At 63.2% G+C, this 22569-nt stretch overlaps 2 protein-coding genes across 7 annotated transcripts; both read left to right on the top strand.

Annotated features, from left to right (window-relative positions):
• The first annotated feature begins 10035 nt into the window (after positions 1-10035).
• Positions 10036-15582, top strand: CIRBP (cold inducible RNA binding protein). 6 transcript variants are annotated; one of them, XR_004026492.1, is made up of 8 exons: positions 10036-10177; positions 11694-11802; positions 11907-12013; positions 12107-12245; positions 12329-12410; positions 12756-12826; positions 13196-15215; positions 15423-15582. XR_004026492.1 is itself a non-coding variant. In XM_030796902.1 (7 exons), the coding sequence occupies exons 2-7, from the start codon at positions 11700-11702 to the stop codon at positions 15084-15086; spliced, it is 507 nt and encodes a 168-aa protein (XP_030652762.1). In that variant the 5' UTR covers positions 10040-10177; positions 11694-11699; the 3' UTR covers positions 15087-15582. The 6 variants fall into 6 exon arrangements, 2 of the variants coding, with proteins under 2 accessions (XP_030652762.1, XP_030652761.1); XR_004026494.1 differs by having other exon boundaries at positions 10040-10177; positions 15082-15215; XR_004026493.1 differs by having other exon boundaries at positions 10099-10177; positions 11633-11802.
• Positions 15583-15869: 287 nt separating this feature from the next.
• Positions 15870-20205, top strand: FAM174C (family with sequence similarity 174 member C). The gene is made up of 3 exons (XM_030796903.1): positions 15870-16548; positions 17868-17984; positions 19738-20205. Coding segments are annotated over exons 1-3 (402 nt in total). The 5' UTR covers positions 15870-16264; the 3' UTR covers positions 19739-20205.
• The last annotated feature ends 2364 nt before the right edge of the window (positions 20206-22569 follow it).

Raw genomic sequence — 22569 nt, 5'->3', positions numbered from 1 at the left:
AGGGGGTGGGGCAGTGGTCAGGGCCCTGAGAAGTTCCCACGCTCCTTCCCTGGCTGCCGGGTGGGCAGGAAGCAGCCAGGGTGTGGGAGGGAGGAGCCCAGCCACTTCCTGGTACCCAAGGCCGGAAGTCCCTCAGGGTGTGGGGCGAGGGCCTGCCTGCCTGCTTCGTGGCCTGGGCAGGACCCTGGTCCCCTCTCAGGACCTGACGGTATGGGGGAGACACGACCACCAGCTCTCCCCAGCCGCAGGAGTCGGGGACTCCCACTCTGACACACCCACCTGCTCCCCTTCCTGGAGTCTCACATCTGTGTGGCTTACTGCAGGGAGATCACCAGGCCAACTGGGAGGACCCAGGACTCCGCAGGATACCTTGGGGTGGCTGGTGATAGAGGCCTGGCTTGACCCAGCCCTGGGGGACCTCTCTGGCCACACCTCCTGACATTCCAGCCCTTCCCAGACCTGGCCTTCAGCTCCAAACCTTCCGGCCTTTGCCCCTGTCTAGGAACACCCCTCGTCCCGCTGTCCCTTGCTGTCTGGGAACTTCCCCAGCCTGCGCCTTCCACCCCGGTCCACCCCGTCCCACAGACCCCACCTTCCCTCTCTCTACCCCTAGCCTAGAGCTCCCAAGAGCCTCACCAGGACTGAGTCCTCTCTGGGGTCCCACCTCCATCCATGTCCGGGCTGGGCAGAGATGGGGCAATAATATTCTTTCATGTCCTTTTTTAAATTTTTTAACCTGTATTTCCTCAGGTAACAAGAGTTGCCTAAGAGAAGTAATTGGGCTCCCATTTTATAGATGGGAGAACAGAGGCCCAAAGAGGAACATCACTTGGCCTAGAGGATTTGGGGTGTTTGTTCAATGATGTGACCTCCACCCCTTATCCCATCTCTAGGGGCCCCAGCACCGGGAGCCCCCAGGGGAAGGGGCACAGGTCCAGGGAGTGTCCTGGGAGCACCTTCCTGAGACCCCTCTGCCCCTCCCAACGCCCAGTCAACCCCAAATCATCCCACGCCCACGGCAGGAAGGCGGATGCCCAGTCAGGCGGCACCCCCCCCGCCCCCGTCCCTGGTGCGGATGTCCCCTCGGGGCGCAGGGTGGGGGTGCGGGTCACCGACGCCCGGCCTGGGGTCTGGGCGAGGGCCCAAGGGCGCCACCGCCCCCTCGCTGGGCGGGGTGGGAAGGAGGAAAGAGGATGTTGTCGGAAGCACCTGCTGAATCACAGGGGCTGTGTCTGTAGCCTGCAGGGTGGGGGGCGCGTCCCCTGCACTCTAGGACCCGCCCCTCGGGATGCTGACCCCCACCCCAGCCTGGGGATCCCGGGGGTCAAGGCTGTGCCCTGGGGGCGTAGGGTGGGGTGTGGAGCTCCAGGCTCAAAGCCCTGGCCTGGTAGGGTCAGCCCAACCAGGGGTGCAGCGGGCGGAGGGGCGGCAGGCGGAAGCCAAGTGTGCGTAGGGAGGCACGGAGAGGTAAACTGAGGCACAAAGCGGGCAGGGACCGCTGGGATCGCGGGGGGCGGGGTCGGCCCTGGATCGCTCCCTTCCCCCCACCATTGAGGAAAAAGCTGAATGGGAGGGGGCGGCCCCCGGAAACCCGCCGGGATGGAAACGCGGTTTCCAGGGCAACGCGCCGCGAAAGGAGCCTGACGTCACCCCGGCTAGGGCGCCCTGCCCGCCCCCGTCCGCGCGTCCGGCGGCCCAGGCCCCGCCCACCAGCGGGGAAGCCTCATTGGTGATCGCACCGCTCGCTCATCTGCGTGCCCCAGTAGCAGCGCGACGCAGCCTCCAGAAGGCGGGACTTCAGCCCGGCAGGGCCGAGTGCGCAGGCGCAAGCCTGGAGGCGCTGCAGCCCCGCCTCTCTCCCCGCGCGTCTGCAAACTTGGGGGCGGGAGGCGCAGCCGCGGGTCTGACGGCTGCGGCGGGGCCTGGACGGAAGAGGGGGCGAGCCCCGGGGCGCCGCACGTGGACCCCCGGCACGGGCACGCTCACGTGCACCCGTCCTTTCACGCCAACGCGTTTCCTGCTGCCCCCACCCCCGCACCACTGCACGTCCCAGACCCCGGCCCAGCCTCCCCGCGGTCCCTAGGCTGGGGGAGCTCAGACAGGAGGCCAGGAGGAGGGGACTTTGGGGCTGAGGCCTTGCCAAAGGAGCAGGAGTTTGCCAAGTGTTGTAGGAAGCGGGAAGGGTGCGCCAGGTAGGGGGCACGGCGTGTGCCAAGGCCCGGAAACGTGAAACCGAGTGCTTTTCGGGGGCAACCGGGAAGTCAGTTGGTGGAGAAAAAATCAAAGATGGGAGGAAAGGCGAGGCTGGCAAGGACGCTAAACGGTGATTCCCCAAGTCGGCCACTGGAGGGATGACTTGGGGGACCAGGGAGGAAGAGCAGGTGAGGGGGAGCGGCGGCCAGGACATCTGGGAGGTGGCTGGACCCGTGGCCTGGACTTTGGGGGGCGGCCGAGTTGGATCGATGATCGATGGGGACCCTGGCGGCCTTACCCTGGGGGACGTAGAGACGAAAAAGGAACTACGCTGTGCCCGGAAGGTGGTAGCTTTAGGTCCACAGGGAGGTGGTTGGCAAGCCGGGGGTAACAGGGGGATGGAGGAGGAAATCTGAAATGCCGGTGTGAGCTCCGCGCCAAGAGAGTTGAGGACTCTGGAGGCAGGAATCCCCCGTGGCCGCCCGCTGCTTGGCTGTGGGCTCCAACTTGGTGTGTGCTCAAAGAAGGCAGTGGTTGGAGTGAACAGGGCCTGTGCCAGGTGGGGAGAGTAGCCAAGGTGTTTGTGCAGCCTGGCCTCTGGAGTGGCCTGGGAGGAGAGCTGGAGTTCGCAGGGTGGGAGCTGCCCTGTGGCTGGGTGCCCGTGCTGGCGTCCCTGCCAGGCGGTGATCTCACAGGTGAGCGGTGCTTGGGGAGACGCGGCAGCTGTGGGCGGGCAGGAGAAGGTCAGTGGAGGTCATGGCTTTTGGCTTGAGGCCGGAGTCCTCTGGGGGTGGCCGAATGGGCCCTTGGAGCTGCCTTGGGAGGTGGCTAGGGTGGACAGCAGTGGAAGCCAGGCCCTTGGCTTGGAGCCACTGGGTTGGAGGGATTGAGTCGGTGCCCGGGCACAGCCGCCCCCACAGGGCCTGGCCCCACCCGCCCTCCTCTCCCAGCACCATGGGAATGGGAGTTACCGGGCTGGAGGCTGGGGACGCCACTACCCTGTGGCCAAGGGCGTTGGGGCCCAACCCAGGAGCCCGGTGCAGCCCCACCCACGGGCCGCCCAGCCCTGGAAGGGCAGAGAACTGGCTGCCTCTGGGGTCACTTGGGACAGGTGAGCAGCCCAGCCCAGCGGGTGGGGGAGGGGAGGCTGTCACCTGGGCCCTGCCTCCGCGGGGCCCTCCTGGCCTTGCCTCCACCCTCTGTCTGGTTCTCACTCCCTCCGCTTCTCTTTCTTTTGCCTTTCTCTATTTCTGTCCCGATCTCTGGCGCTCTCCCCAACCCCACCATCTCCGCCCCTCCGTCCCTCCCCTGCTTCCGCCCCCTCTCTGGGGGCCCCCCCCACCCCGGGGCACATTCCAGCCTCCTCCCCCGCCTTGCAGTCCCTCCCTGGAGCCAGCTGCCTCCTCGGGTGCCAGAGCAGAGGGAGTGGGCTTGGGCCGAGGTCAGAGGTCGAGGAGCAGGCGGAGCCTGGGAGGGCACCCCCAACCCCTCTGGAATGTGGGCGGAGCAGGGCGAGGGAGACAGCTGGCTGCCACGGAGGGCACACGCCCCATACCCAGGACGCTACCCACACTCAGCCCTGGGGGAGGGCAAGCAAAACCAACGGGTGCCATCCCACGCAGGGCCTGCACAGCCATCCCACAGCCCCGACCAGCACGCCCGGGACAGCCCTCCACAGGCCACGCATTTATGGGTGCGGCTGGTGTGCCAGGCTCCCAGATACACAATACCCCCCCCACGCCGGACACATCCCATACACCTGCCCCCAACCTCAATCCATTGTCTGACCCTAAAACAAACGGAACCTCCTTGCTCAGCCCGGGCCAAGGCCTCCCCGAACAAAACTCCAGCCTGCAGAGTCACACCACACCCCGCAGCTGTCACCAGATACAAAGAGGGCCCTGACCAGATACAGAGAGGGCAGCAGCCTTCCCCCACAACCAACACACGCCTGGGCGGGGGCAGGAACACCCCCAGGGCCTCCAGCCACAGACACTCACCCACTCACCCCTCTGTGCACCAGTGATCCTCCACTGCCCAGGCAAGCTTGACTCCAGGCTGCTGGAGTCTGGGTGGGGGATGGAGAGGGGTTCCCAGGCGAGCCCCAACCTATGCCTTTCAAAAGTCTTTCTGTTCATGTTGGAAATACAAATGAAACAGGAGAGTTAGCATAAGGGACAATTATTATTTTTGTTTGTTTTTGTTTTGAGATGGAGTCTCGCTCTGTCGCCCAGGCTGGAGTGCAATGGCGCAATCTCGGCTCACTGCAACCTCTGCCTCCCGGGTTCAAGTGATTCTCCTGCCTCAGCCTCCAGAGTAGCTGGGATTACAGGCGCCCGCCACCAAGCCCGGCTAATTTTTGTATTTTTTAGTAGAAATGGGCTTTCCCCATGTTGGCCAGACTGGTCTCGAACTCCTGATCTCAAGTGATCTGCCTGTCTCGGCCTCTTAAAGTGCTGGGATTACAGGCATGAGCTAGAGCGCCCGGCCCAATTTTAATTATTTTTAGTAGAGAAGGGGTTTCACCATGTTGGTCAGGCTGGTTTCAAACTCCTGCCCTCAAATGATCCACCCACATTGGCCTCCCAAATTGCTGGGATTACAGGTGTGAGCCACCACGCCTGGCCCCAATTATTAGTATTTTCGAGACAGGGTCTCACTCTTTCCAGGCTGGAGCACAGGGGCTCCATCACAGCTCACTGCAGCCTCGCTGGAACTCCTGGGCTCAAGCAATCCTCCTGCCTCAGCCTCTTGAGTAGCTGGGACTACAGGTGAGCACCACCACGCCCAGCTAATTTTGCTTATTTTTTTTTTTTAGAGACAGGGTCTAGCTATGTTGCCCCGGCTGGTATCAAACTCCTGGACTCAAACGAAAGTGCTGAGATTCCAGGCATAAGCCAGCGCTCCCGGCCTGCGTACGGGATGATTCCGTGTGGACTGCCACATCAAGGAAGCAAACAACAAGGAAAGCCTGGCGCTGCGTGGAGCTGTCTTTTGCTGCTAACTGCCCTTGACCGACTTCCTACCAGGTCCTCCCGGGCTCCTCTAACCCCAGGAGGTGCTGCTGGCATGCCCACCTCTCAGATGAAGCAGTGAGGTCCAGAGAGCGTCTTGGGCACCGCCTGCCTCACAGCTGGGCCCCTGACCCTCCAGGGACTGTGGCTGAGCAGCCATGGGTGCCTGGACAGGTGTCCCCCGGCCCGTCTGTCCGCCTGGATGTGGGAAGCCTCCAAGCACGCAGGGGCGGGCAGGTGCCAGGTGCCTCTCCAGCAAGATGCAACACAGGTGTGTCTTCACCCGCCCTCCGTAGGTCCTGAGCCCCTGCAGCCGCCTGGGCGAGTGGGGAAACACTCTCCACTTGTCCCACTCCACTGTTGCCATGGAGATACCTCCCACCCCAGGCAGGACCACCCTGAGCCTGGTTGTCTTTGCAGGAAATCCCCACTCTTTGGCCTCTGTTAGGCACAGGACCTGTAGTCCCATGAGAGGGAACTGGACCCAGGTGGAGATCCCTCCGCCTACCCCAGGGCGGGGCATCTGTTGCTAAGCAACATCTGAGGCTGCATGGAGGTGGGGGCTCCGGAGCCCCCGGACCTTTTCCCAGTTTCAGAAACCAGGTGGCTGCAGCCCCACCCTCCACGCAGGCGAGCGTAAGCCTCGGTCAGCTTTAGGGTGTCCGTGGGCCATGCAGGGTCTTGGGCCTTTCACAGACACCTGATCTGCATGTCACAGACTCGCATGGGTGCACGTCACTGCAGGTCCGCCACATGTGCTGGCTGGTCTGTGCCCCAGCAGAAGGGGTCACCTATGTCTCTGCAGTATCCGGTGTACTGAAAGAGCAAACAGGTGTGTGACCCCAGGGCAGGTCGCGGTCCATCCCGTCCTCAGCCTGTCTACTGCGTGTGCCTGTGGCCGGCAGGGTCTCCGGATGCCGAGTGCATGGTGTATGACTTTGTGTCCAGTGGGTAGGAAGCAGGGGTGTGGGTGTGCACCTGTGTGTGGCCTGTGGCGGGGTGTGTGTGCCGGGGATGTCCCTCTGTGGCCCAGGCCTGGCCTTTGGGCTGCTGGGATGGCCTGGCCGGGGCAGGAGTAGACAGGGCCTCCCAGCCTCCACATTCCTGAGCTGTGACTCAGGCCTGTGGGGAGGGGGTGAGTCACAGGGAAGGGAAGCCGACCCACCCTGCGACCGCATCCGAGGAACAGGAGGGAAACTGAGGCTGGGGAGCAGCTCAGTCCGGCTTTCCTGTGTAGCAGCCCCTGAATCTCAGGCCCGGGGGTGGGTGGGGTGGGGCGGCGCCTCCCAGGGGACCTGAGATCCCACCCCTGGACTCAGGTAGGAGCTAGGGGGAGGGGCAGGTTTAACCCTTCCTCCTCTGGGCTTCTGGAACTCTGGGCTGCCCTGGGAGGCGCGGCTCCCGCTGACACACAGCACGCGTGCCCACCCCAGGGACATGAGTCACAGCACCAGGCATGGACACATATGCTCTGCGGGTCCCAGCACACCCGAGTCACGCACACCCAGCCCTGTCCCCGGCTGCCCCCACATCCACATCCGGATAAGCGCACACTTTGGAGTCCAAGCGCCCACCACCTTGTGTTGCGCACACAACGCCACGCAGACGGGTTCCTGTGTCTCTGCACACACGCGGGTGCCCGGGGCTCCGTGCACACACCTCCAAGACTGCGTGCACGCCCCTATATGCCCTGCGCACCGACACAGGCCGGCCTGGGGTCCCTGCACACACCACGCCGTGTGCACTCGCACATAGCTACACATTCGTGTCCACACAAGCTTGTGTCTCTGTACTCTGCCCACGGGCACACATGTGCGCCACACCTGGCAACCCGCACGCCCGGTCTCTGCATCCCCCACCTTGGCTCTGGGCCCCGCGTACTGGGGCCAGCTGGGCCGGCTGCAGCCTCTGCCAGGACGGTCCTGTTTCTGCGCCCCCGCGGGGCGGCCGCCAGGTGCACCGTCCCAGCCCCCGCCTGGCTAGGAGGGGGCGGTAATTATGCGGCCCCGGGGTCCCCCCCACGCGCCTTTCATCCTCGGCCACGCCCGTCCCAGGCCTAGACGCTCTCTACCGCCTCACGCCCGGTCATTAGTCGGGGTCGGGGGAGGACCCGGCGTCCGGCGGGCGGGGCCCCGCGGGGAGGGTGGAGTGGGCGGTGCGGGAGCGAGGGGGCTCCGCCCTCGTCTCCATGGCGACGCCATGCAGGGGCGGGGTCGGTAGGAGTATCAGGGTGCAGGAGGCGCGCGCCCCCTCCGAGACGGCAGGCTGGAAAGGGGGCGGATTTGTGAATGGGCCCACGGGGCCCAAGACAGACGCGCGGGGAGCAGGTTCGGGGACTCTGGCTGATCCCCGCGCCTCGCCGGGCAGGGGCGCGCCCCGCGCGTCGGGCCCGGAATAGCAGCCTCGCCCCCGCCCGGCACGGCTATTTTGAGCTCCTCCGCTGGGGCCGAGGCGCGGGGGCGGCGGGAGGCTCGGGGTCGACACGCAGGTTGCGTCCTCGCCCCGCGAGATTGGGCCCCTCGAGGACTGTGGGCTGTGGCCGCGCAGGGCTGGGCGGCGGGGCCCCCTCTCCCACGCGAGGCGTCTGCGCGGAGGGGCGGCACCGAGAGCCTGGGCGCTCGACCCAAACGCCGCGGACGGAGCGAGGCTGCAGCGCCCCCTGGTGTCCGCAACGGGCAGCGCGCCCCGGTCGGGTCCCGCGTGGTCAGTGGCCAGCAAGGGTGGATGACGGGGTCCCAGCCTCCTGAGACCCCCGGTGGGAACACAGGGTCGCAGTGAGACACCTGGGAGTCACAGGTGCTCGCAGACGCAGGTGACCCCAGAGGCACAGGTACGGACACAGGTCCACACCTGGAAGCCGGTGCGCAGTGCTCGGCGTAGATGCAAAGCAGCAGATGTGCGGAGGTGCGTGTCAACGCCACCCTGGGAACCCAGGATGGCTGCGGGCACTCACGGAGCCCGCACCCAGGAACCGGCTCGTAGTAAGCGCTTAATAACTAGGCGCTGGCAGAATGAATGAATGAATGAATGAATACGGCGCTTCACAAAACCAGGAAAAGGCAGAGGCTCACAGAACCAGGGAACGATGGGTTGCGGGGAGCGGCAAGAATTATGCAATTATGCAGGGGCCACTGTGACTACCAGGCACCCCCTCCAACTCCCCCCCTACGAGGGCTGCTATGGGGCAGAGAACGTCCCCCGCGCTGACTGCTGCGGCTGGGGGCTGGGGGGCAGATCAGAAAGAATGGGCCCGAATTGCTCCCAGGCTGGGCATGTAAGGCCCACGTCTGGGGCTCCAGTGGGTGGGTGGCCCCTCCCGCATGGACGGCGGGCGCAGGGGAGCTCGGTGCTGATGTCTCTCCCCGCTCCTTTAATAACCACCCTGCGTGAGTGGCTGACGCAGCAGCCGGCTGCTGCTGACGGGGAGTGGGGCGGCTGTAGTGGGGGGGCCTGAGGTGCAGAGGGGGTGGCGATGAGTCACACAGCTGCTGCCTGGGGGAGGGGGTCTTGGGCCCATGAGGGGTCCCAGAGACCTTGTCACTGGAGACAGCGCCCCTGGCTACCCCCACCTCGATCCACTTGAGGGTGGGAGTGAGTCTGAGGTCAGGAGTGGGGCCGGGATTTCCCTGGGATGGGCAGCAAAACGGGGGGTCTCTGTATCCCAACTTTCCCCAGCTTGTCAGCAGAGGGTCGTCCCTTTGAAGACTTTCTGGGGCAGTGAGGCAGGGGTCTGCGCTGGCTTCTTCCACCAGGGCCGGGGGAGGGCGCGGCATGAGATGATGCCTGGGCGAGGAGCAAGTGGTGGCCACAGAGGGCCCCCCAGAGGCTTTGGGGCCGCCGAAAAGTAGTGAGTGAGGGTCCTTGCAAAGCTGGTTCTCCAGATAGCGGCGGCTTTGAGACTCCCCTCTGCCAACCAGGCACAGTAGGGGAGGCCTGTGGAAGGAGAGAAAAGGCCTGGGTGGAGGAGCAGAGTGGGCCTGGCCCCGCGTGTGGAGCGAGTGCGCCGTGGGTGTGCAGCACGGTGGCAGCACGGTGGGAGGGGAGGCCGAGGGCCGGGCTGAGTGCTGGGGTGCAGTGGGGACTCGGGGTGTCCGCCTGCACCCGACAGCAGGGACGCACAACACTACCCGGCCAGGCGAGTGTGGGGGTGTGGGCGACGCACCTAGCCGTGAAATCGCGGTTCCAGTGGGAGTTAGGCTTGGGTGCGGGTTGGAGTTTGTAGGCAAACTGGGTTGCGTAAAGTTGGGGTGCACCAAAGTGTGGCGATGTAGGAAGAACTGGGGTTGCGAATATTGGGGTTCGCATGAATGGGGTTGTCTCCGTTGGGGTTTGGGTGGGCATGGGGTTGATGGCAGGAATGGAGTGCTGGGGTGCTGGGAAACCTGGGACGTCGGTTGTATTGGCAAGAATATCACGACAGGTGTCGGGGTTCAGATGAAGTTGAGATGTCTGGCAGCCGGGGCTTGGTTGGGTAGGGGATCTGGGCTAGGTTGTTATGTCAGGACTGCTGGAGCACAGGCGAAGTCGGGGTCCCGGTGACACCCAGAGGTCCCCATGAGGCCGGAGGCCTGGGAACCAGGGCTAGAGGCCCATTTGTTCCCCGCCGCAGGCCAGGGAGCGGGCACGCGTAACTGGGTCAGCCCCGCCCCGCCGCTCGCTGGTCACGCCCCCCCCCCCCCCCGCCCCGAGCGCGGGTGGGGGACTGCGGACTGCAAACGTCTCGGCCAATAGTCGAGCCCGACACCAGCGCGCGGGAGGGGGCGGAACCGAGATAGACTCGGCCCCCAGCTCATGAATATGAGACGCAGGCGCGGCCTCTGATTGGCCCAGGAGGTGCAGGGGGCGGGGCCCGGCGGAGGCGTATATAAGGCCGGGCTCCGGGGCGCCCCCCCTCACTCGCGCGTTAGGAGGCTCGGGTCGTTGTGGTGCGCCGTCTTCCCGCTTGCGTCAGGGACCTGCCCGACTCAGTGGTGAGGGCCCTGGCTGCACCGGCTCCGAGGAGCTCGGGGCGGCGGGCGGCCTGCGGCGGCCAGGCGAGGAGGGGCCGCAGCGGCACGCCCCTGGGAGGGGGCGGGCCCGGGGTGGAGTCCGCCCCGCCGGCGGCGAGGGGCAGCGGGAGATTGGGCCGAGTAGCGGCCAGAGGGCCTCTCCCCGCCGGTCCGGGCCGCCGGCGACCCGGTTGCCGCCGCAAAATGGCGGCCGCGAGCTAGAGGCTGTGCCCAGCGAAATGGCGGGAGCGCCGAGTGCCCGGATGGAGTGGCGCAGGGCGCGCGCGGGGCGCATGCGCACGCGGCGGGGGCGGGGCCACGTGGCGCGCCCGGTCTCCAGGGCCCGTTTCCCGGCCTTGGGGCTGGAGGTATCCACACACCAACGCTTTTGCTTCCCGAGCCTTAGTTTCCTCCTTTTCCCCATTGCGATTGCATGAGGGAAAGGACGGCCTCGCAATCTTGGGTAGGCGTGGCCCGTTCTAGTGTGGTTCCTCGTCTGCCACGTCGTGCTTTGCGCCCAAAGTTTGGTCCAAGTTGGCACAACTCCCAGTGCCAGACTTCCAAGTCTAGTTCTCAGAGCCACTGGGTGGCGGCCATTCCCAGCCAATGAATGCTTTGTCTGTGTCAGCACTGACCGCCCCCTTAAATAGCCAGTTCTCCTAAATGCCACTTCCCCTGCCTGGAAATCCTGCCTTATCACTTCCGGGGCCATCCCTTCCCGATTCCCGGCCGAGGTGCTGTCTATGAAAGTCACTACCTGCCCCGAGGTGTCCCCCAGGACGGGGCGGCCTCCCTGACAGCCAGCCCCCCAGTCTCAGGAGGCGTTTTACAGTGAACAGAAGCACGTTCTGGTCCAGCAACAAGTAGATGTCAGCTGGTTAGGGTAGGAGTTGGCACCAGTTCGGAAATGGGAGAGGCTGAGGGTGCAATCCTGCCCAGGGCACAGCTGGAAGGCTGTGGGGGAAGGGAGACACCCATTGTGGAAATGGGTGCGGCCTGCCTTCAGGCTTGGGGGTGGATGGAGTAAATTATTTGAATTAAGTCCTAGGTGGCTGGGTGCCGTGGCTCATGCCTGTAATCCCAAAACTTTGGGTAGCCAAGGTGGGAGGATTGCTTGAGCCCAGGAGTTTCAGACCAGCCTGGGCAACAGAGCAAGACCCCATCTCTACTAAAACAAATTAAAAAGAAAAATAGCCGGGCGTGGTGGTGTACACCTACAGTCCCAGTCTCTTGGGAGCCTGAGGTAGGAGGATTGCTTGAGCCCAGGAGGTGGAGGCTGCAGTGACCCCTGCACTCCAGCCTGGGTGACAGCTAGACACACTGCCCCTGACCCAAAAAAAAAAAATAAGTCCTAGGTATGAGTTTGGGACAATGAAAAATAAAAACCTGATTTTGTAATATTTCCCCTAAAAAGCACATGTCATTTACATAAAATAGGAAGCGGGGAGAGGTGGTGAGAGATGACCCCTGTTGAGGATTTCATTGGTGTCTGCCACAGGCTGCCATGGCATCAGATGAAGGCAAGCTTTTTGTTGGAGGGCTGAGTTTTGACACCAATGAGCAGTCGCTGGAGCAGGTCTTCTCAAAATATGGACAGATCTCTGAAGGTGAGGCTGGTGCTGGGCCGGTGGCCCTGGGTGGGGGTGGCTTGTGCTCCTCCTGCCTGTAGGTACAACTGGGTGCTGACTGCAGACCTCTCTCTCCTGCACAGTGGTGGTTGTGAAAGACAGGGAGACCCAGAGATCTCGGGGATTTGGGTTTGTCACCTTTGAGAACATTGACGACGCTAAGGATGCCATGATGGCCATGAATGGGAAGGTGAGGATCAGGGTGCTGAGCGGGAGTCCCGTCCCGAGGATGGGCGAGGATGGGACACCTGCCCGCTAACCCGTCTCGCCCTCTGGTCTCCAGTCTGTAGATGGACGGCAGATCCGAGTAGACCAGGCAGGCAAGTCGTCAGACAACCGATCCCGTGGGTACCGTGGTGGCTCCGCCGGGGGCCGGGGCTTCTTCCGCGGGGGCCGAGGACGGGGCCGTGGGTTCTCTAGAGGTGAGTGCCATGAGTGGGTCCCTTGGGGATGCTGTGAGGTACTGCTGGTGGGAGCCGGTACTCACTTCTTCACGTATGTGCAGGAGGAGGAGACCGAGGCTATGGGGGGAACCGGTTCGAGTCCAGGAGTGGGGGCTACGGAGGCTCCAGAGACTACTATAGCAGGTGAGGGGGAGGCCAGCTCGAGCACAGGGGTGGTTGTGGGATGGCCAGCTTCAGGCCCGCGTCCCAGGTCCCGGGGGGAACTGAGATGAGACTGGCTGGGCAAGGAGCAGAGACAGGTGGGGGCCCAGGCCAAGAGGAGAGGAGACTGCTCAGGACAGTCGCAGAAGTGGGAGGGCCTGGGGGGCAGGCTGGTGGAGGTTTTGGACGATTTCCAAGATTCTGCCCTGCTGGGGTCCTTGTTGCGTCCCCAGAAGGGACGGCTGGCCTGGGGGCTGGCAGCTCAGCCTGCTGTGGCAGAGCAGTAGACTTGGTACCTTCCAGTACTCACGTTCGTTTGTCTTGCAGCCGGAGTCAGAGCGGTGGCTACAGTGACCGGAGCTCGGGCGGGTCCTATAGAGACAGTTACGACAGTTACGGTAAGTCACACTCTGAGGGCGCCGCGCTGCTGTGGCCTGCGGTGGGAGCTCGGTTCACCTTGGCGCCCTCTCCAAGCACTTTAGGCTGGACACTCAGACCTTGTCACTGTGCTTGCCCATAAGAGGCGCATCTGTCCTCTCAGAGCCATTTCTATCGCAGGACGCAAAAGCCAAATGAGACTGACCAAAAAGGCAAGGGAGAGCGAGGGCCCGCTGGGCAGTCAGCATAGGTGCATGTGTGGCCGAAGGCCAGCCTCCCTCGGCTGTGGGGGGTGGTTGCTCCCCGGCCGCACCCTGGTCTGGCCTCTGGGGTGAAGCTGCCTCTCGTTGCTTCGGTGCCTTTACACTGTGCCTGCTTCTTGTCCTCAGCTACACACAACGAGTAAAAACCCTTCCTGCTCAAGATCGTCCTTCCAATGGCTGTGTGTTTAAAGATTGTGGGAGCTTCGCTGAACGTTAATGTGTAGTAAACGCACCTCCTTGTATTCCCACTTTCGTAGTCATTTCGGTTCTGATCTTGTCAAACCCAGCCTGACCGCTTCTGACGCCAGGATGGCCTCGTTACTAGACTTTTCTTTTTAAGGAAGTGCTGTCTTTTTTTAAGGGTTTTCAAAACATTTTGAAAAGCATTTACTTTTTTGACCACGAGCCATGAGTTTTCAAAAAAATCGGGGGTTGTGTGGGTTTTTGGTTTTTGTTTTAGTTTTTGGTTGCGTTGCCTTTTTTTTTTTTCTTAGTGGGGTTGGCCCCATGAAGTGGGTGCCCCATTCACTTCTCTGAGATCGAACGGACTGTGAATCCGCTCTTTGTCGGAGGCTGAGCAAGCTGTGGCTTTTTTCCAACTCCGTGGGGCGTTTCTGAGCGTAGTGTGGTAGGACCCTGGCGGGTGTGGCAGCAACTGCCCTGGAGCCCCAGCCCCTGCGCCCATCTGTGCTGTGCGCCCCACAGTAGATGTGCAGACGTCCCTAAGAGGTTCTTGAAGATGTTTATTTATATTGTCCTTTTTTACTGGAAGACGTATGCATACTCCATCGATGTTGTATTTGCAGTGGCTGAGGAATTCTTGTACACAGTTTTCTTTGGCTTTACGAAGCCGATTAAAAGACCGTGTGAAATGAACCTTGCTCTGACAATTCCCTTGCATTGCACCACACACTCCTTGTTGCGGGCTCCTGCAGCCAGACCTGAGCAGAAAGAAGGCGGAGAAGCAGCGGGTCTGCAAGCCTTCCCTGGGGCCTGCAGAGAGCTAGAAAGGGAGGCCCAGCAGACTGGCGCTGGTCAGGGTAGGGGAGCCAGGCGGGGGATGGGAGCGGGCAGCTCAGGGCTCAGGGCAGCCCTGGGAGGCTTCTGGCAGTGGTGGCCAGAGGGCTGGACTGTGCGGGCAGCTTAGCAGGGACAGTGGACGTGCACCCGATGCTGACCTGGACTGCCTCAGTCTAGAAGCAGGCCAGAGAGCGGAGGCACGTGGCATCCCAGGGCGACCTCAGACGGCCAGCCGGTTAGCTAGTTCTGCTGTTGCTTCACGAGTTCTGAGCATTCTCTGCTAGCCTATGGAAGCTGCAGCCCTCGGAGGACAGAAGTGTTGTGCGCCCAACAGAACCCTCTGAGACGCAAGCTGCTCCCTTGGCTAGCTCATATGTGGAAATAGCCCTGTAATTCGAGGTAACTCCTTCCGCTCGTGTCCACATCCCTCTTGTCGAGAGCTCATTGAGTCATGTGCCCGGGGAATGTTCCTGTGACTGTTTTTTGTTTTTCCTTTTTTTTTAAACTTTTTTTTTTTCTTCAATTAAGCTGGAACTAAAGTCAGGCCCGGCCATTACGCTCCCCACGTGCAGCCAGGTGCAGCCTGGGCCCAGTCATGCCTGGCTCATAGATGAGGTCCCTTAAGCTTAGGATTGGAGACCAGTGAACGCCCCCGCCTTTTGGATTTTTTGCTCATCAATTGACCGTCTTTTCCAGACCTCTTAAGTCAGACTCTTAACTTAGCTTTCTCTGATGTCTGTTACTGCCATTAGTTTTTTTCTAGAGCCCACACTGGCCCACGTAGCTCCATCCCATGCGGGTAGCTGGCTCCGGCTGCGCCCCCAAGGTGCAGACCCGCCCTGGGCACGCTGGCCTGTGACGGAGCCTGAGGTCACAGCCCCCTGACTAGCCTGAGACCTTCCTAGGGGCTGTGGCTGTTTCCGGGGAGGCCGGGAGGGGCAGCTGTGAGCCCCGTGGAGAACGTCGGGAGTAACGCTCCTTTGCTTTGGCAGGTTGAAGGGGCCCGGCCAGGACTCGGGGAAGGGTGGCCTGAGAGCAGCGATGACCTCTGGGGTCAGTGTCCCAGGAGGGACTTCACCTGGAACAAGAGCTGGAGGCAGCCGCTTGCCCCGGAGGCTTGTCCCCTGTAAGTGCTTTCGGGAAGAGTGGCATGTGGCGCTGAGCCCTGTCCCGGGGGCACCTGGGCGTTCCAGTGAGTCCTGCTCTCCCGCACCTGTGGCCCCGCGGCGGGCGCCTTTCGGTGTGTGCTGGGTGTAGGGCAGCGCCTCTCGGAAGCGCCGGGTACCCCACCTGGAACCCGGGCCTGTTCTCCCTCCCTCCCTCCTCCTTCCAGGAGGCGCTTCGCCAGTGAGGTGCGGGCTCAGGGCCTCGAGTCTCTCCTGGAGCACGGGCTGCGGTGCGCTGGCGGCTTACGGGGCGGCCAGTCCTTGCCCACAACGATGTGGAGCCCTGTGAAAGTCGGATTCGAATAAAGGGCCGTGTGCACCCAGAAAGCCGAGTCTGTGGTTTAGGGGGGGTCTGTCGGCGGAGCGGGGCCACCGGGAGAAAAGCCTGCGGACCTCGGTTCAGCGCACGAGCGGGACCCGACAGGGAAGACTGCAAGGGTCATTGTCCAAGCAGTAACCGCGGGGGGCTCGTCACTGAAGGGGTTCGCAGCGCGGAGACTCCAGTCCCGCGGGATCTGCGGCTTCAGGGGAGCGGCGGCCGCGCAGACGCTGTCAGGCCCCGTCTTGTGCCGGGCCCCGGGTGCCCTGCAGCAGGCTGGGCCTGGACACGGCCGAGGCGTCCTCAGTGTCCGTGAGGCCGGGGCAGGAGTGGTGGGGGCCGCCCCGCAGCGGGTGGGAATGAGCGGCCCGAGGTCCTGAGGTCGGCGTCCGCCCCGTCCCCCCGCTGCCAGCCCGATTTCCTCGGAAGCCGCACCCCCACACACACCGGGCTGGCAATCCTGGGCTCCCCCTGCTGCGCCTTGCCCGGGGCTCCGTCCTGACCCCTTGGAGCGGGTCGGCCAAGCAAGCGCAGCGGCGGGCGCGCGGGGCACTGTGGGTAGCGCCGAGGCTCACGGGGCGGGGCCCGGCATCAAGCTCCGCCTCCGCGTCCCATTGGACAGCATCGCCTCCGCGCGCCTGACTGACAGCGCGCATAGGGGCGGGGCGCCGCCACCGCTTCCGCCGGGCCATGGGGCCGCGCGTGCTGCAGCCGCCGCTGCTGCTGCTGCTCCTGCTGGCGCTGCTGCTGGCGGCGCTGCCGTGCGGTGCCGAAGAGGCCTCGCCGCCGCGCCCCGCGCAGGTCACGCCGTCGCCGCCGCTGGCCGTGACGAACGGGAGCCAGCCGGGCGCGCCACACAACAGCACGCACGCGCGTCCGCCGGCGGCGTCGGGCTCGGCGCTGACGCGCTCCTTCTACGTGATCCTGGGCTTCTGCGGCCTGACCGCGCTCTACTTCCTGATCCGGGCGTTCAGGTGCGTCGGGCGCACGCGGGCGCCGTCTCCGAGCCGTAGCCAATTAGCGCGCGCCTAGTGCGTCATGTGCCGGGCCGCGGGGTCCTCCCCTCCCTGCTGGAGTGGGCGTGGGCGGCCCTGTGCGGTGTCGTCACGTGGTGTGGGCGGTGCAGGGGCCACGGGACTCACTGCGCCTGGGGTTTGAGGTGTCCAGCGCCGCCGCCTCCTAACTCGGGGGTGACGCTGTCCGTTTCCCAGGTGGAGCCACTGAAGCCGGAGCATGCCGGGCAGGGGTCAGGCCCTGGCGGGGCGAGGGGTCCTCCTTGTCTCCTTGTCGCCGGATGCCGGTCCTCGCTCTCATCTTTCCGCCTGCCGCCATGGCCTTTCCGTGGGGTCCCGATTATTGTCCTTTGTGCTTCTACCCACTGAAGCTGGGCCGTCGCCAGGGTCGGCTGCGTGCCGCCTTGGGTGCTCCCACAGCCCGGGAGGTACAGCTGCGTCCCCAGACTCTCGCGGGGGCCTCCAGCTATAGGCAGCCCCTGGGCAGGAGGGGCTCCTGCCTCTTGAGGCCACCCCGGCTTCCCTGGCCTGTGGGTCCAATCTCTTCTGGGCTCCTGACTACCCACTGTGGCTGCTTGTCCCGGGTGGGAGCGACACAGCGAGGATCTTATCCCTCCCCATCACCACCCTGGCAAAGTGAAGCCGCTTTTTATTTTTTATATAAGTTTTTATTGTAGCGATGGGGTCTCGCCGTGTTACCCGCGCTGGTCTGAACTCCTGGGCTCAAGTGATCCTTCGTCGTCGGCCTCCCAAAGTGCTAGCATTATAGATGTGAGCACCTGCGCCCCGCCATGCTGCTTTTTATGGGCCCTGTGCAGAGCCTCCTCTGTGCTCCACACCTCTTCCTGTGGAAGCACCTGCTGCGCGCTCTCCCCTGCCTGTGTCCCGCGCCCTCCCTGCCTCCTTGGCTGCTGGGGCCACCAGGGGCTTGGCCCTGAGACAGCTTTCCATTCTGTTGTTTTTGGCAAAGTCTCACTCCTGTGTGAGCCTCAGTCTTTTCATCAATGCAATGGGAGTGACATCAGCGTGCCTCTCCTGGGGTCCTGGCGCAGGGGAGATGGGAGGGCCTGCTAGGGCACGTGTCTTCTTACTGTCATCGCCATGGGAGTGAATGGTAATCACTTGGCGATTAGGACATGAAAGAAACAGGCACAGCAGAACCAGGGAGGTCTGCAGCAGGGCTCGGGGGTCCAGTAGAGGACGGCAATGAGGGTCCTGAGGGAAGGAGGAGGCAGGGTTGGCGGGGAAGGGCCATTGACTATGCCTGGACCTACTTCCAGGTTGAAGAAGCCTCAGCGGAGGCGATACGGCCTCCTTGCCAACACTGAGGACCCCACCGAGATGGCCTCGCTGGACAGCGACGAGGAGACGGTCTTTGAGTCCCGGAATCTGAGATGGTGTGCACCCTTCCCCAGCTCTGGGGCCTGGGTGGGCAGGCTGGGCTGGAGACTCAGCAGGACCTGGGGACTTGGCCAAGCGATGGAGTGGTCCCTGCAATCACAGCTGACAGCGGTAGTCAGGCCACGGCGCCCCTGGGCAGGGCTCATCCCTTCTCCCAGCCTCCATTTACAACTTTTTTTTTTAATTTAAATGTTTATTTATTTGTTTATTTATTTATTATTTTTTTTTTGAGACGGAGTCTCGCTCTGTCGCCCAGGCCGGAGTGCAGTGGCGCGATCTCGGCTCACTGCAAGCTCCGCCTCTCGGGTTCACGCCATTCTCCTGCCTCAGCCTCTCTGAGTAGTTGGGACTACAGGCGCCCGCCACCACGCCCGGCTAATTTTTTTTGTATTTTTAGTAGAGACGGGGTTTCACCGTGGTCTCGATCTCCTGATCTCGTGATCCACCCGCCTCGGCCTCCCAAAGCGCTGGGATTACAAGCGTGAGCCACCGCGCCTGGCCTTATTTATTTATTTTTGAGGTGGAGTGGCACGATCCCAACTCACTGCAACCTCCGATTCCAGGGTTGAGGCAATTTTCCTGCCTCAGCCTCCCGAGTAGCTGGGATTACAGGCACCCACCACCACGCCTGCCTTTTTATATTTAGTAGAGATGGGGTTTCACCATGTTGGCCAGGCTGGTCCCCAACTCCTTACCTCAGGTGATCCGCTTGCCTGGGCCTCCCAAAGAGCTGGGATTACAGATGTGAGCCACCGCACCTGACCTAAGTTTTGTTTTGTTTTGTTATGGAGTTTCGCTCTTGTTGCCCAGGCTGGAGTGAAATGGCGCGATCTCTGCTCACTGCAACCTCTGCCTCCCAGGTTCAAGCAATTCTCCCATCTCAGCCTCCTGAGTAGCTGGGATTACAGGTGCTCACCACTACACCCGGCTAAGTTTTGTAGTTTTAGTAGAGACAGGGTTTCACCATGTTGGCCAGGCTGGTCTCGAACTCTTGACCTCAGGTGATCTGCCCGCCTCGGCCTCCCAAAGTGCTGGGATTACAGGCGTGAGCCACCGTGGTCAGCCTTCTTGCTTCTTTAAGACAGGAAAGCGGCTGCAGGGCTTAGGGTAGTGGGTGCTCGATCTGGGCCCCTCCCTGAGGGATGAGGTGTAGGTCAGGTGGAGAATTGACTGCAGGATCCTTCTGAGCGGGCAGCGTCAGGGAGGGCCTCTTCCTGGTGTGTAATGGGGCTGGCTTCTGGAAGAGTGTCTCAGGCCGAGGGAACAGCAGGGACAGAGACCGGGCTGGGCAGATGCCGGGCGGGACTGGGGTAGGCCTGGGCATCGAGGCAGGTGTCAGGGGTTAGCAGGGTTCTGGGCAGGGAATGATGGGTATGTTGCGCTGCAGTGTGGCTGCTGGGGGAAACTTGGCCTGTTGGGGGGTGGCAGGCATGGAGGCTGGGAGACCAGGAGACAGGGCAGCCTCTGGGGACAGCTGATTTTTTGAGCCCCCAGGGAAGGAGGCATTGGGATCCCCCCCCATGGTCTGATTCCATCCTGGGAACCCCTCCCAGGTTTCTTCTGCCTCCTGGCTGGGGGCCCCTTCCCCCAGGGTGGGCAGTTGAGCAGGAGGCCAGGGGAGGGAGGTTAGGCCCGGGTGGACTGAGGGGCCTGGACAGGCTTCCTGTCCCTGCCTGACCTGGGTGAGCCTCTGCCCGGCAGGGTGGGCCCTTCACGCCTCACCTCTCACCCTTGACCCCCTGCTTTCAGATGCTGAGTCAGGGATGCGGCCTTTCCAGCAGCCACGAGGGAAGGACAGGAGATGGGGCCCACCCCAGTGCCCAGCAACCCCCTGCTCCACCGCTCATTCCCCTGCTGGCCCCAGGGCTGGTCTCACCCAGTGCCAACCCGAGAGCTCCTTTTGGAACCTGCGCAGCCCGCCTGCCTGCTGCCACCTGCGCCCACCGCCGGACCATGCAGCCTCGCCTCCTGGATGCTGCCCCAGCCTGGCCGAGGGTCCCAGGTGAAGACCGGAGGGGCCCCAAGAGCCACTGCCCAGGACGCCGAGGCTCCCTTGCCTGACTGTGACTTGTGCCTCTCTCCTGCCCCCACGGGGACATGGCAGCCTAGAGCCAAGGCTGGGTGGGCAGGTGACCCGAGGAACCTTTCTGGGAACACCTTCTCACCGGGCTGGGAACAATAAATGCAGCCATGTCTCTGCAGCTGGTGCTGACCCCATGCCACCTTTAGACCCGTGCGTACTGGTGCAGCCAGTGTGGGGGTGGGTGACGGAGCAGGGCTCAAGCCAGCCTCGGTTCCCCATCCGCGACCATGCTTGGGTTCTCCAGCTTGCTCCCAAGTGAGGAACTCATCTCCAGCTGCCTGGGATGAGGCCCTGCCTGTCAGCATCTCTCTTCCTAGAGAGAACTCCTATTCATCCATCAAAGCCCCTGCTCCAGGGCCCCCTCCTCTATGCCATCTCTTCAGCCTGGCTCTCATGGGCCCTGCCCTAGAGGATCCCCACATCACCCTCATGGATATCTCTGGCAATGATTCCAGGGAGCCCCAGAGCTCTGCTGTAGGAGGCTGGAGTTCCCTGCGGCCTGGGCCCCCGTGCCTGACACTCCTTCCCCATCTGCCTCCTGTGGAACTTGAAGCCTGAGACCCCATCCCGGGCAAGGTGCTTAATCAGCTTCCCTGGGGCCTTGTTCTTCCTGCAGGGGACTGTGTCTGGGTGGAGTCCAGCTCTGGCCTGTCATCCTGTCCCCCATGAGGTTGGCCTTGGAGAGACCGTGGTGCGTGGGTACCCACAGCCTGAGGTCTCCCACAGGCAACCTGTCTGAGCCGCCACTGCCCTGTCATGAGGAGGAGCTGCCACCAGGTGGCAGCCTTGGGCCGCCCAGTCCCCTGGCTGTCTCCCTGGTCCTAACCCTTCGTGTGGGAAAGCGAGTCCAGCCCATTTGTCACTCCACTTCCTGAGCCCACGGTGTCCTCACATCCACCAGGGGATGGGCAGTCCCCCAGGTTTGCGTCTCGCATACCTGCCGACCCTCCCTGTCTGCCGCCAGGGTTGGGAGGGGCTGTCTCCACTGGGGGCCAGGCTATCGCCCCCCTCAGACCAGGGTCCCCTGTCCTGGTACTGTCTGTTCCCTTGGGCATGTCCGTCTGACCAGGCCTGCCAAGACTCTGCTCATGTTTCTCCTTCCCCCTCCAGTGCCCCGGGTCCTTCTCTGCCCCAGCCTCAGCTGCCGCTTCCGGGAAGTCCTCTCTGATTGCCCACCCCAGCCTGTTCTTGAGGGGAATCCTGCAGGGAAGGTTGCGGAAGCAACCCTCAAAGTGAGGGCAGAGCCCGAGGGAGGCCCCCGAGACTGCAGGTGGGGAGGGCAGCTTGGCTCAGCCTGGCTGTGTGTGGGACTAGGGACAAGCAGGTCATACCTATGCCCCGGGCTCTGCTGTTCCCCATCTGTCTGGCCGTTGCGTCTGTCTCCAAACTCTCCCGTTTGCATCTCTCCATCTGCCTCCTTTGTCTCTGTCCGTCTCTGTCTCCATGTCTGACCCTCTGGGATGCGCTTTTAACAGGCGCGGAGACACCGGCCCCGGCCCCCACCCTGTGATCTGCGTCCCCCCGTCCCACAGCTCTGAGCGCTTTCACCAGCTTCAAAAGGCACATTAATTACTCTAATGAGGTCAGGAGAGACCCACGCTCTGCCATCCGGAGTCGGAACATGCCGCAGCCCCCAGCCCAGCCGCCGCCCCCTCGAGCAGGGAGAGGGGCTCTGCTGCCTCCGTCCCCTCTGCCTGTCAGGGCCCGTCAGCCGCGCTGCGCCCCGTGTTGGTGCAAAGTAATTGGCAGCCCCCCAAGGTTAATGCAGTGTTAGCCAGGGGTGCTCCCAGGCTCAGAGCCGGAGAGGGGCCTGTCAGCGAGAAATGAAAGGCCGCAGGTCCCGGCTGGTGCTCAGCCTGTGTGTGTGCGCGCGCGTGTGTGTGCCCGTGGGAGTGCGTGTGTGTGCGGGTGCCTGGGAGCCTGGGGGAGCGGGCAGTGGCCTCCCCCACCTCTCCCACGCAGGCACAGGCACCAACAAAATACAGCCTTGTAGACACATGCTAAGCAACTCGGACAGTTCCATGGATGGGACGGCCGCAGCCCCGCGGGACACGCGATCACACACATGGGTGTGACCTGCTCAGATCCTAAACCCCCACCAGGGAGTGTCTCAGACCCATGCCCCCCACCCTTGCCCCTTGGTGTGCCCACTGGACAAGCAGCATATCAGGTCCCTGCCTCTGGGTGGGGGGGTCTCTGCTTCAGCAGCGGGTCCAGCCCAAGCTGGAGTCCAGTGGACTCACTGCGCGGCTTCTCTGCTTGTGAAATAGGGACGGGTGGGCGCTGGGGACGTGGCCTCAGAGGCGGGATGCGTTGGGTTCCTTGCGGCGCCGGCTTGTGCCCGCAGCTTGAGGCACGACGTTCGTCCTGGGGAGATAGAGACAGGGCTCCTCTGCCGCGCTGGTGCCAGGGTGCCCCAAGGATGCGGCCCCATGTGCCAAATCACAGTCACTCGGGTTGGCAGGCGACGGAGGGCTCTGTGCCTCTTCTGGGGGTGC

This window comes from Nomascus leucogenys, chromosome 17 (assembly GCF_006542625.1).
Source record: "Nomascus leucogenys isolate Asia chromosome 17, Asia_NLE_v1, whole genome shotgun sequence".
NCBI lineage: Eukaryota > Metazoa > Chordata > Mammalia > Primates > Hylobatidae > Nomascus > Nomascus leucogenys.
The sequence above is the reverse complement of the archived record's forward strand: the minus strand, read 5'-3'. Positions and strand labels throughout refer to the sequence as shown.